General features: G+C 39.7%; 1 protein-coding gene across 1 annotated transcript in view; it reads right to left on the bottom strand.

Annotated features, from left to right (window-relative positions):
• Positions 1-13,016, bottom strand: part of acvr2aa (activin A receptor type 2Aa) — a 102,561-nt gene extending 89,545 nt beyond the window's left edge. Inside the window, exon 1 of the mRNA XM_063005617.1 lies at positions 12,150-13,016. Coding sequence (XP_062861687.1) covers positions 12,150-12,204 — 55 coding nt within the window. The 5' untranslated portion in view covers positions 12,205-13,016. The remainder of the gene's footprint in view (positions 1-12,149) is intronic.
• Between the last annotated feature and the right edge of the window lie 2,017 nt (positions 13,017-15,033).

Below are 15,033 nucleotides of genomic sequence, written 5' to 3'. Positions count from 1 at the left end.
CGTCTGATGATCTGTTTGCTGCTGCCTGACAATGAAGGGCAGTGGGGAGAGGGGACACTTGGGCAGTGCAATTATCGCGGCATGTAATGTGTTTTATAGATGCATTGGGCTTTTTCAGCCTTTCAATTCGAAATGTATTAGAACCAGTCACAAATATACTATTGCCGGCCACTGTCTTCTTTACAGTTAATTATAGTATTACAGACTAATTATAGCACACTTATAAAAATTACAAAAATAATAGAGTAAATGTGTATGTACAGTGTATCACAAAAGTGAGTACACCCCTCACATTTCTGCAGATATTTAAGTATATCTTTTCATGGGACAACACTGACAAAATGACACTTTGACACAATGAAAAGTAGTCTGTGTGCAGCTTATATAACAGTGTAAATTTATTCTTCCCTCAAAATAACTCAATATACAACCATTAATGTCTAAACCACCGGCAACAAAAGTGAGTACACCCCTAAGAGACTACACCCCTAAATGTCCAAATTGAGCACTGCTTGTCATTTTCCCTCCAAAATGTCATGTGACTCATTAGTGTTACTAGGTCTCAGGTGTGCATAGGGAGCAGGTGTGTTCAATTTAGTAGTACAGCTCTCACACTCTCTCATACTGGTCACTGAAAGTTCCAACATGGCACCTCATGGCAAAGAACTCTCTGAGGATCTTAAAAGACGAATTGTTGCGCTACATGAAGATGGCCAAGGCTACAAGAAGATTGCCAACACCCTGAAACTGAGCTGCAGCACAGTGGCCAAGATCATCCAGCGTTTTAAAAGAGCAGGGTCCACTCAGAACAGACCTCGCGTTGGTCGTCCAAAGAAGCTGAGTGCACGTGCTCAGCGTCACATCCAACTGCTGTCTTTGAAAGATAGGCGCAGGAGTGCTGTCAGCATTGCTGCAGAGATTGAAAAGGTGGGTGGTCAGCCTGTCAGTGCTCAGACCATACGCCGCACGCTACATCAAATTGGTCTGCATGGCTGTCACCCCAGAAGGAAGCCTCTTCTGAAGTCTCTACACAAGAAAGCCCGCAAACAGTTTGCTGAAGACATGTCAACAAAGGACATGGATTACTGGAACCATGTCCTATGGTCTGATGAGACCAAGATTAATTTGTTTGGTTCAGATGGTCTCAAGCATGTGTGGCGGCAATCAGGTGAGGAGTACAAAGATAAGTGTGTCATGCCTACAGTCAAGCATGGTGGTGGGAATGCCATGGTCTGGGGCTGCATGAGTGCAGCAGGTGTTGGGGAGTTACATTTCATTGAGGGACACATGAACTCCAATATGTACTGTGAAATACTGAAGCAGAGCATGATCCCCTCCCTCCGGAAACTGGGTTGCAGCGCAGTGTTCCAGCATGATAATGACCCCAAACACACCTCTAAGACGACCACTGCTTTATTGAAGAGGCTGAGGGTAAAGGTGATGGACTGGCCAAGCATGTCTCCAGACCTAAACCCAATAGAACATCTTTGGGGCATCCTCAAGCGGAAGGTGGAGGAGCGCAAAGTCTCGAATATCCGCCAGCTCCGTGATGTCGTCATGGAGGAGTGGAAAAGCATTCCAGTGGCAACCTGTGAAGTTCTGGTAAACTCCATGCCCAGGAGAGTTAAGGCAGTTCTGGGAAATAATGGTGGCCACACAAAATATTGACACTTCAGGAACTTTCACTAAGGGGTGTACTCACTTTTGGTGCCGGTGGTTTAGACATTAATGGCTGTATATTGAGTTATTTTGAGGGAAGAATAAATTTACACTGTTATATAAGCTGCACACAGACTACTTTTCATTGTGTCAAAGTGTCATTTTGTCAGTGTTGTCCCATGAAAAGATATACTTAAATATCTGCAGAAATGTGAGGGGTGTACTCACTTTTGTGATACACTGTATGTGTGTATATCTATTTATATGTGTGTGTATATTTAAAATTATATGTATATGTTTGTGTGTGTGTTAGAGTGTAATCTTAAATGCAGTGCATTATATTATCGGCTTTACTGAATCTTTTACACAGATTCCCAAAATCGCTTGCGGTGCACTCACTGCGTATTTTGACTACATGTATTGTAATATATTTTGGTCTTTTAGTTATTTTTATATTTTACTTAACGAAAATATTGTCGTGTTTTTACTTTCACTATCGCGGCACTTTACCGCTAGCATTAGCCCCTTGCTACTGTAGAGGGTCGGCTCACCTAGCCGCTGTCCGGTGGGGATGCTGCGGGTCTTTTGCTGTGCGGTGGTGGAGGTGTGGGAATAAAGGCACACGACAGGGTCGAGTCACTTTAACTGTTTAGTCAGGACTTAAGTGAGCGTTACAACACTTTACACCGCCGAGCTCCAGAACCCGAACTTCCATTCTGGGGACATCCGGCGAGTCTCATATACAAAACTAAACTTACGGCAGAACGTCCGAACGCACGTGTATAAACCTGGTGCTGCATTCTGATTGGCTGAGCTGAATGTCGCTCACATATCACCGCTACAATATTGTCCCGCCCTTCACTATCTCTGATTGGTTTAGACCATGATATTGGCCTAATGTGTATCTGTTGTTGTTTTTTTCCCTCGGACGCCTGGTCGCACCGGTGCAACCTGAGATTTTTTTTAGTCGCACCATTGAGAAATTAGGTCGCATGTGCGACCAAATTGGTCGCACTCTAGAGCCCTGTGTAGAGAAATAGATGGACTACAGTCAGTAAATGTAGAACTTCAAAGTGCGTCTATATGGTAAGTGGAGCTGATAAAATGGACAAGTGTGGAAACAAGAAGGTGGCTTTAATGTTATGGCTGATCAGCCATATATATATGGTTCAGTATTATCCAGGGTTTCAGGGATCGGCTGGGGGACTTGGAACGCACTCCAGGCGGATAAGAGAGGACTGCTGTAATTAGAAGAAGTGTGTTACATTTACATTTTTGAGAATCATCCATCCTTGAAAATTCCCAGCAAAAATTGCTTGCATGATTTTTAAGAATATTGGGCAATCACATATTACAGCAAAAACTGTCCAGTTCTGGACACAACAGATCAAATTTTTTAAAGAATTACAGTCTGAAAACTTAGTGAGCTCTCTGCATGAACGCATTTTACGTCATCCTACGCGCTCTCCCAAAAAGAAGTCTGTCCGAATTCTTGGATGCTTTGAAATGCTGCCTACTGAGGTACCTTCATTCTAAGCAATAATCTGACTGAATAATGAGGGAGCATCCGATGCTTCCTTAGCAGTGAAGGCAATCCCAGCATTCAGTGGATCAACTTCTCTTACGAAGAAATTGCCGAGCAAATACAGAGCAACAGGTCCTTTTTAAATGTAAATAAATTCTCATTTATTTTTAATTAGTATAAAGGTGTACAAGTGTCATTTATTTGCAAATTCATGCTTGTCAGTGACAACTTAACTGTTTTCGGTACACGGAGGGAGTTGTTAATTGGCATGCTAGTGGGTTGTGTCGCCTCAGCCCATTGGTTTAAATAGCCTGAGGCTAACTGTGTTAGCTTGTTGTCTAACTAACATGTCTAAATAATCTGCTTTATGAGTTCAATGTCCTATTAGAATCCTCTCTATTATGCAGCCGCCTAGATAGGCAGTAGGCAGCAAGGCAGCTCACTAGGTTTTCAGACAGACCCCATAAGCGTAGTGTAATAATTTGCAACACACCTTCCGTTTGCATGCTCAGCTACCTGCAAAACTCCACCATGTAATTTGACAGCATGTTCATAAACATGATTCATTAAAGCCCTCATAAGGTAGAAATTGTGTGTAATTAACCTCACACTGGCAGCTGCCCAGCATGGACCACTTGGCAGTTGGGCCCTCTAGTAATGCCAGAGCTCATGTGGTCAAGCCAATCCATGTGAAAAGCCTCATAAGTGCTCGTCTTTTATTTCCGAAATACACGTATCAAATACTGCAGAACGAGCTGGTGAGGTCAACAACGACAATGAGCATGGAAGTGATAATCAAATTGATAAGAATGTGGGAAAACAAGTTAATTAGCACCATCACCATGCTACAGTTGATAAAAAACCATTGGTCTGGTCAGTAGACACCAGTGGCGATTTCTCTAAGACTGCAAGGGAAGCTCAGCTTCCCCTAAAATGTCAAAAATTAAATGGTCAAATATGTACAGTTGTGTTAACATTTCATTGACTACAAATGCGTTAGGACATGTTCATCTCGAAAACGAGTTTGTTCAGAATCAGCTACTTATCACAGATCGACTGACTCGATTTTGTTAACTTCTCATACATTCCCGTGGCGTCAATGCATTTGCCCGCAGAAGCTGAGCGTCTATTCACTTCAACGGGACTGCATGGAACGTTTTTTTTTCATTGCTTCGAAACTCGCCGGTCATTAGATTTTGTCCCGCACCCGGACGCTGAGCGTCTCTGGGGGTGAATGGAGCTGTGGGCGGGTCTGGACGCGGAGCTTCTGCAAGATGATTGGAGGATCAGTCGAAGGCTGAATCCCGTTTTGATCGACAGCTATTTTGAGATCTACACTGTCACTTAATCACTGGCAGCTTCAGTCCCATCGCGGATTTTGCGAGTGAAGTCGAAAGACAAACTGCAACCCATTTCTTGGTATTTGCTTGGTGAATTTATGTATAAATAAATTGACAAATTTTATGATGTAAGCCGACAATGAGCTTCCCCTCTTTGAAAGACCAGCATCCGCCACTGGTAGACACATACAGATGTGAAGCCTGAACACTGAAGAAAGAGGATTTAAATGATTCAAAAAACTGCTGAAAATCTCATGGAGGAAGATGATGACCACTGAGCAGGTTTACAAGATGGCCAGAACATCAAAGGAGCTACTGAACCACATTAAATCCCACAAGTTATGTTACTTTGGGTATGTGATAAGGCACCCACATGAGAACATTGAAGTCAGTGTTATGACAGGACAACATGGTTTGCATTATCAGGTGCTAGTCATTAAACTCGGTTCCAATTTAAAACCGGACACAAAACAGCAGGTACCAAGTACAACTGTCTCTTTTAGTATTTGTCTAGAAGGGTCCTGAGATTTTGGGACAGTGGTAGCCTAGTGGGTAGAGCTATGGACTATCAGTTGGAAGATTGGCCTTAACCCTGTCTGCTCCAGGTGCACCGTACAATGGCTAATCTTGCGTTCTGACCCCTGCTTCCAAACAAGCTGGGATATGCGGAAAAGGAATGAAATTGTACTATACATGTGTATATGTACAGATGACAAATAAAGAGATTCTACTTCAAACTAAATTTTGATTCTGCCTATCAGTTCCTAAACGCAATAATCCCTTTATTATAAAAAAAAAAAATAAAGGACACTTTTCTGCAAGGACATACGCACATATCTGCCAGGACCTGTCTACGCTACCACATCACGCATCAACACAACAGCGTGCCTGAGCCAACATTCATGGCTAACCTTAACACAGCATGCAATACTGGCCACAATAAATGGTCAACAGTGTGGCTTCACTTCATACAACAAAACATCAAGTGTAATACATGTAGGAACCACACATTTGTTAAGTGTCCTTCATTTAGGTAGGCAAGGTTTTAAAAAATTAGTTTATGGTAAGGTATGCTGATTTTCCAGTACTGACTTGAGCTGTGTGTTGTCACGTGAATACACTTTAGTTCTAGTATTTTCTTAGAAATGACTTGAATGATATATGTATGTCATGTCAATTTAATATTTATTACATTCCAATAAAATGTATTTAAACGTTTATTTTAGTCTATTTATGTTTAAATGTTCAGTTATCGCTAAAAAGAAAAAAGATATTTTTGGTAACAAAACATCTGACATCAGAATCGAAACAAGGGAATCGATAAGAGCCGGAAATGATACCCGGAATCAGAATCACTAAAATCTGAACGATACCCAACCCTAAACAGAGAGCATTAAAAAAGGTGACCAATCTGCACAAGGCAACCATCACAAAGCAATGTGACATGACATAGATTAAGTAAACAATTAAATTCCATAAAGCCACTTTATTTTTTGCTATTGTTTTTATCTTCTCCTGTCTCCAAATAAAGATGCTGCAGAGCGTTGTTGTGTACACTAACATACATTTCAAACTAACAGCGATCATTAATTCAAGCCTGGCGCTCGAGGGACCCTCCAGCAAAATTCGGGTTTGCCAGCCTTTATGAGAAAGTCGTAAACGCTGTGGTAAACGGCAAACTGCACCCAGTCTCATAATGTATCAGCTCCACTTACCATATAGAAGTGCTTTGTAGTTCTACAATTACTGACTGTAGTCCATCTGTTTCTCTACATGCTTTGTTAGCCCCATTTCATGCTGTTCTTTAATGATCAGGACCCCCACAGGACCCCTACAGAGTAGGTATTATTTGGGTGGTGGATCATTCTCAGCACTGCAGTGACACTGACATGGTGGTGGTGTGTTAGTGTGTGTTGTGCTGGTATGATTGGATCAGACACAGCAATGCTGATAGAGTTTTTAAACACTTCACTGTCACTGCTGGACTGAGAATAGTCCACCAACCAAAAATATCCAGCCAACAGCGCCCCGTGGGTAGCGTCCTGTGTCCACTGATGACGGTCTAGAAAATGACCAACTCAAACAGCAGCAATAGATGAGCGATCGTCTCTGACTTTACATCTACAAGGTGGACCAACTAGGTAGGAGTGTCTAATAGAGTGGACAGTGAGTGGACACAGTACTTAAAAACTCCAGCAGCACTGCTGTGTCTGATCCACTCATACCAGCACAACACACACTAACACACCACCACCATGTCAGTGTCACTGCAGTGCTGAGAATGATCCACCACCTAAATAATACCTGCTCTGTGGTGGTCCTGTGGGGGTCCTGACCATTGAAGAACAGCATGAAAGGGGGCTAACAAAGCATGCAGAGAAACAGATGGACTACAGTCAGTAATTGTAGAACTATAAAGTAAGTTGAGCTGATAAAATGGACAGTAAGTGTAGAAACAAGGTGTACATAAATATAAACATACCAACACAATTTTAGTTTGAAACACAAAATTGAACAAGTGAACACAGCCCCGCAAACTGCACCCTACATGTCTGCCTACGAGGGTCTGAAGATGCATTATCTGTCAGGATAGGCAACATGCTTGCAATGTATCCAATGAAGTGATAAACAAAGACGATTTAGACACAGCAGCAGCAGTCAGATCATCATCTTCACTCCAAATAGCTCTTTGCTAACTTTGCTACATCCAGTTTTCCATGTGCATCTAAATCTGGCATTTAGGCAAATGCTATCATACAGTATTAAAACTGGTGACAAAGCCCAAACAATGCTGGATTAGCGGAGATGAACTGTACATTGTGACCTTTACAAGTCTATAACACATGGAGCCTAAAGGAAGGGAAACATAGCTTTATAAATTTGCCTTATCAGATCTGTTGTTCCTTCTTTTCCACTGGCTGGCTGAAGGCCTGAGATCTTAATCTACTCATTTAACCATTACCAGTGCAGCCCAGGCAACGTTCGGGGTTTAACAGGCCACCGCTGAACATTAAGCTGTAAACTAATACCAAGGTCCTAATCAAAGAAAGATCATAAGACAGACGACGCACATTCCGCTTAGGGAAAGAAGAATGCGCTCCCTTCTTTAGCAGGACGGTCACACACACTGAACCTCTTCAGTAACGAAAGATTTTTATCGCCACATATGCAAACATGAGCTTTGGTCTGATTGGTCTGATTAAATGACTCTCCACCTTCTATCATTTGATTACATGTAGCACATGGAAAAACAGAACATTACTGACTACAGATCAGTTATGCATGTGTATCACAGACCTGAGCAGATCACTTATTACCATGTGTATCACAGACCTGAGCAGATCACTTATTACCATGTGTATCACAGACCTGAGCAGATCACTTATTACCATGTGTATCACAGACCTGAGCAGATCAGTTATGCATGTGTATCACAGACCTGAGCAGATCACTTATTACCATGTGTATCACAGACCTGAGCAGATCAGTTATGCATGTGTATCACAGACCTGAGCAGATCAGTTATTACCATGTGTATCACAGACCTGAGCAGATCAGTTATGCATGTGTATCACAGACCTGAGCAGATCAGTTATGCATGTGTATCACAGACCTGAGCAGATCAGTTATTACCATGTGTATCACAGACCTGAGCAGATCAGTTATGCATGTGTATCACAGACCTGAGCAGATCAGTTATGCATGTGTATCACAGACCTGAGCAGATCAGTTATTACCATGTGTATCACAGACCTGAGCAGATCACTTATTACCATGTGTATCACAGACCTGAGCAGATCACTTATTACCATGTGTATCACAGACCTGAGCAGATCAGTTATGCATGTGTATCACAGACCTGAGCAGATCACTTATTACCATGTGTATCACAGACCTGAGCAGATCAGTTATGCATGTGTATCACAGACCTGAGCAGATCACTTATTACCATGTGTATCACAGACCTGAGCAGATCACTTATTACCATGTGCATCACAGACCTGAGCAGATCACTTATTACCATGTGTATCACAGACCTGAGCAGATCAGTTATGCATGTGTATCACAGACCTGAGCAGATCAGTTATTACCATGTGCATTACAGATCTAATTAGGCCTGTTTTAAGCATGTGCCTTGCAGATCTGATTCAATCACTAAGCAGATCTGATGAGCTTGTGCAACTCAGATCTGATTGGATGGGTTAGCATGTGCATTGCAGATTTGATTAAATTATTAGTATGTGCATTACAGATGTGATGAGCGTATACATTAAATATGTGATTAGATTGGTTATTAACATGTGCATTACAGATCTGATTAATTATGAGCATGTGCATTACAGATCTGATTAGATCAGTTATAAGCATGTACATTACAGATCTGATTAGTTATAAGCATGTACATTACAGATCGGACTAGTTATAAGCATGTACATTACAGATCTGATTAGTTATAAGCATGTACATTACAGATCAGAGTAGTTATAAGCATGTGCATTACAGATCTGATTAGATCAGTCATTAGCATGTACGTTACATATCTAATTAGTTATAAGCATGTGCATTACAGATCTGATTATATTAGTTATAAGCATGTGCATTACAGATCTGACTAGTCATAAACATGTGCATAACAGATCTGATAAATTATAAGCATGTGCATAACAGATCTGATAAATTATAAGCATGTGCATTGAAGATCTGATTAGTTATAACCATGTGCATTACAGATCTGATTAGATCAATTATAAGCATGTGCATTACAGATCTGATTAGATCAGTTATAAGCATGTGCATTACAGATCTGATTAGATCAGTTATACGCATGTGCATTAGAGATCTGATTAGATTGGTTATAAGCATGTGCATTACAGATCTGATTAGTTATAAGTATGTGTATTACAGGTCTGATTAGGTATAAGCATGTGCATTACAGATCTGATCTAATTAGTTATAAGCATGTGCATTACAGATCTGATTAGTTATAAGCATGTGCATTACAGATCTGATTAGTTCTAAGCATGTACATTACATATCTGACTAGATCAGTTATAAGCATGTGTATAACATCTGATTAGTTACAAGCATGTGCATTACAGATCTGATTAGATCAGTTATAAGCATGTGCATTACAGATCTGATTAGATCAGTTATAAGCATGTGCATTACAGATCTGATTAGATCAGTTATAAGCATGTGCATTACAGATCTGATAAATGTTAAGCACGTGCATTACAGATCTGATTAGATCAGTTATAAGCATGTGCATTACAGATCTGTTAAATGTTAAGCATGTGCATTACAGATCTGATTAGTCATAAGCATGTGCATAACAGATCTGATAAGTTATAAGCATGTGCATAACAGATCTGATAAGTTATAAGCATGTGCATTACATATCTGATTATATTAGTTATAACCATGTGCATTACATATCTGATTATATTAGTTATAAGCATGTGCATTACAGATATGATTACATGGGTTATACTCATGTGCCTTACAGATCTGATTAGTTCAGTTATAAGCATGTGCATTACAGATCTGATTAGTTCAGTTATAAGCATATGCATTACAGATCTAATACATCATAGGCATGTACATAACAGATCTGATCAGATTAGTAATAAGCATATGCATTACATATCTGATTAGTTATAAGCATATGCATTACGGATCTGATACATCACAGGCATGTACATAACAGATCTGATTAGTTATAAGCATGTGCATTACAGATCTGATTAGCTATAAGCAGGTGCATAAAAGATCTGATAAGTTATAAGCATGTGCATTACAGATCTAATTAGTTATAAGCTTGTGCATTACAGATCTGATTAGATTAGTTATAAGCATGTGCATTACAGATCTGATTATTTATAAACATGTGCATTACAGATCTGATTAGTTATAAGCATGTGCATTACAGATCTGATTATTTATAAACATGTACATTACAGATCTGATTATTTATAAACATGTACATTACAGATCTGATTAGTTCTACGCATGTGCATTACAGATCTGATTAGTTCTAAGCATGTGCATTACAAATCTGATTAGTTATAAGCATGTACATTACAGATCTGATTAGTTATAAGCATGTGCATTACAAATCTGATTAGTTATAAGCATGTGCATTACAGATCTGATTAGTTATAAGCATGTACATTACAGATCTGATTAGTTATAAGCATGTGCATTACAGATCTGATTAGTTATAAGCATGTGCATTACAAATCTGATTAGTTCTAAGCATGTGCATTACAGATCTGATTAGTTATAAGCATGTACATTACAAATCTGATTAGTTATAAGCATGTACATTACAGATCTGATTAGTTATAAGCATGTGCATTTACAGATCTGATTAGTTATAAGCATGTGCATTACAGATCTGATTAGTTATAAGCATGTGCATTACAGATCTGATTAGTTCTAAGCATGTGCATTACAGATCTGATTAGTTCTAAGCATGTGCATTACAGATCTGATTAGTTATAAGCATGTGCATTACAGATCTGATTAGTTATAAGCATGTGCATTACAGATCTGATTAGTTATAAGCATGTGCATTACAGATCTGATTAGTTATAAGCATGTGCATTACAGATCTGATTAGTTATAAGCATGTGCATTACAAATCTGATTAGTTATAAGCATGTGCATTACAGATCTGATTAGTTATAAGCATGTACATTACAGATCTGATTAGTTATAAGCATGTGCATTACAGATCTGATTAGTTCTAAGCATGTGCATTACAAATCTGATTAGTTCCAAGCATGTGCATTACAGATCTGATTAGTTATAAGCATGTACATTACAGATCTGATTAGTTATAAGCATGTACATTACAGATCTGATTAGTTATAAGCATGTGCATTTACAGATCTGATTAGTTATAAGCATGTGCATTACAGATCTGATTAATTATAAGCATGTGCATTACAGATCTGATTAGTTCTAAGCATGTGCATTACAAATCTGATTAGTTATAAGCATGTGCATTACAGATCTGATTAGTTATAAGCATGTGCATTACAGATCTGATTAGTTATAAGCATGTGCATTACAGATCTGATTAGTTATAAGCATGTGCATTACAGATCTGATTAGTTATAAGCATGTACAATACAGATCTGATTAGTTTAGTTATAAGCATGTACATTACACATCTCATTAGACCAGTAATTACTATGTGCATTACAGATCTAATTAGATCATTAGCATGTACATTACAGATCTAATTAGATCAGCCATAAGCATGTACATTACAGATCTGATTGCATCATTAGCATGTGCATTACAGATCTGATTAGATCAGTTATAAGCATTTGCATTACAGATCTGATTAAATTTGTTATAAGCATGTACATTACAGATCTGATTGGATCATTAGCATGTGCATTACAGATCTAATTAGATCAGTTATAAGCATGTGCATTACAGATCTGATCGTATGAGTTCTTATACACGTGGACCTTGATGTGAAATCTGTGTTCTTTGTGTGGTTGTATGTTATGTTATGTGACACTACATGTAGACCTGACAACATCATGTGAGAACAATCAGTTTCGACTGAGATACACACACAGTTTAAATTAAAGTAAAATCCAACCCACCTGAGGAACATGAGATAAGGAACACACCAAAGGCCAGCTTTGTCGCAGAACCCATTTTTCACTTGGCCTCTTGATCTCTAAATCCTTTCGTTTCGGTCTTTTCAAGCTTCCAGATGTGTTTTCCTTTCGAAAGGTTTTCAATCTGTAGAAGCGATCAGTGGTTTAATAAAGATCCATGTTGTGGTGAAGCCTGGCTGGAGAAAAATTCGATCTGGAGTCGCGATCTGGTTCGAATCGGTCCCGATCAACAGAGATCGATCCGCTGGATCCCGAAAGGATATTTAGAATGATTGCAGTTCATTACTAATACAAAAAGCATGTGTTTCCACTGTTTACACACAATTGGATTAAACTGTGAAAGCCCATATTTGAATAATCTGCCGAGAACTTGGGGGGAAAAATGAATAACAAATGTGATCCACCCGAGGCGATCGGTCCGATCTCTAGGTGGGTTTATTAGATAATTCCCCAGTTTTTTTTTTCTAACCGATTATTAAAGCTTTGTGTTTGCTTGATATTAACGATTTTTCATCATTAGAGAATAGGGAACGTATAAAGTCAGTTCAAATCAGAGATGACCAGTCCGATCGGCGCAATTTTACGCGTTTTTGCGTATTTTACGCATCGACTCCACAGCAATATGCACAAAACCAGTCCAAACTACTTGGGCGTGTAATGTCAGTAAATATCAGAGCAGTAAATCTGCAGGCTGTTAACAGCAGAAGGGAGGAATTTCAGCAATAAATGTCGATCCAGTGCAAAGATTAGCCAACCCTACCAGCTCTCCATACCAGTCGGCCTTTACACTGGAATTGACGGTTCAAAACAGACCAAGAACAAGCCGATCTGATTGACACCACTGGTCCAGCTGCTGTGCACGGCAGAGGTGGTAAAACGATCTTTGATTTACCGTGATCTCACGTTAATCCAGGCTTTGTGCAGTTGTGCAGAAATGCAACTGTCCAAACGAGCCAGCCGCTGCGAGTAGAGAGTCCACGTCAGGACGGAGAACCCTATTCACATCAAACACAATCGAGGTAGCTGAATCGAAATGAATCGAATCGTTTACATGTGTCATTTAATCAAATCTACAGATGAAGCACAGCACCACAGAAAAAAAAAGCTAAGCGTGGCTAATGCGCTTCATCCACATATCCAGCTAAATGCCTCTCACTTCAAGCTTGGCACATTCCATTTAAACATTGTCCGTTTACCAGTCTGTTTTGCTTCGTTCCTCCTTTCTCAAAACTCGAAAAACCCAAACAAGTGAAAATACAAGTTAAAATATGGACGTCGAGGAATATGGACGGCTCGACCAGGTCCGCCTGCCCGACTCAGCTCCTCCAGCGGCGGATAGCATGGTCAGCTATGCGAGTCCAGCACCACCGTGTCGGATATCCAACCGGCTAATTATGTCCAGAAATACTCGTTTCAAATTGAAGAATTCGTCCGACTAGCCGGTCTAGCTTCTTTTCCCTTCCTTCTCTCTGCACAACCGCGTCAGTGAAGTGGTTCACACTGTAGGCATTACTGTACTGTAGATCCAAGATGGCAGCCCGGGCGGGCCGATTGTTTTTGTTTTTTTTCCCCTGCCCTTCACTATCTTCCCTCCTACTGTGCCTACGAGTCGTACAAAGGAAAGTTATTGACGTGCATATTTACGAATCACAGAGTCAAGAAATAATGCACAGGCCAATCATATTTCTCCGCAAGGTGTGAGACCCGCCTCCTAATTATTTAAGGCGGAGACTTTGGTTGCGAGCGTTCATTCTGGGGGAGTGTGTGGTTCGTAGCGGATTGTGCGTTATAAACTGTAATTACACGCCAATAAACACCTAATAAAACCAAAATTACTGTATATATGACCTGTTTTATTAATAAACTCCTTTTAAATAAGAAAATATAGGGGGTTAGAGTGGAACTCAAAGATGACTGGAATACATTAACCTTGCTTATCAAATGGTAATACAAGACAGGATTCTGATATATGATGTAATGCAACATGTACTTTTTGTGTGCAATTTGCCATCTTTAATAAGTTTATAGTAGGTTTTGACCATTTGTGAGGCAAAAATACCAGAAAATATTATTTGGTGGTGTTGAAATGTCTATGACGTTATTTAACTTTGTGATATGTCCTCATTTTCCTTTGCAAGTGATTATGATTGACTAGAGATGTGTGCCCATACAAATAGGGCTATCTTGACTGCAACCAAAGGAATGTCACAAAGCCATTTCTAAGCCAATTTAGATCCTAATATTATCTGTCCTAAATACTGATCTGTGGAACTGTCTGTGGAACCGTGATCTATTTGCCAACTAGGGGGAATTCAAATATCACATTATACTGTGTTAGATGTAATCCAAAAAATTTCAAAAGGTAGGGCTGCCACGATTTAGAAGCTGCTGTAGGACGGGTGTCACTGTCCACAATCAAGCAAGCTTTACATCACCATTGGATTGGAGGCAGCAATGATGCACATGCCCCAAAATCAGCATTTACAATCCAACGGTGCTTACACATACAATAAGTAAGAATAGAAGCAAAAAATGATATACGAATACACAACACACACACATGTACAGTGTATCACAAAAGTGAGTACACCACTCACATTTCTGCAGATATTTAAGTATATCTTTTCATGGGACAACACTGACAAAATGACACTTTGACACAATGAAAAGTAGTCTGTGTGCAGCTTATATAACAGTGTAAATTTATTCTTCCCTCAAAATAACTCAATATACAGCCATTAATGTCTAAACCACCGGCAACAAAAGTGAGTACACCCCTTAGTGAAAGTTCCTGAAGTGTCAATATTTTGTGTGGCCACCATTATTTCCCAGAACTGCCTTAACTCTCCTGGGCATGGAGTTTACC

The sequence above is a fragment of the Trichomycterus rosablanca genome, chromosome 12 (assembly GCF_030014385.1).
Source record: "Trichomycterus rosablanca isolate fTriRos1 chromosome 12, fTriRos1.hap1, whole genome shotgun sequence".
In the NCBI taxonomy this organism is placed as follows: domain Eukaryota; kingdom Metazoa; phylum Chordata; class Actinopteri; order Siluriformes; family Trichomycteridae; genus Trichomycterus; species Trichomycterus rosablanca.
The sequence above is the reverse complement of the archived record's forward strand: the minus strand, read 5'-3'. Positions and strand labels throughout refer to the sequence as shown.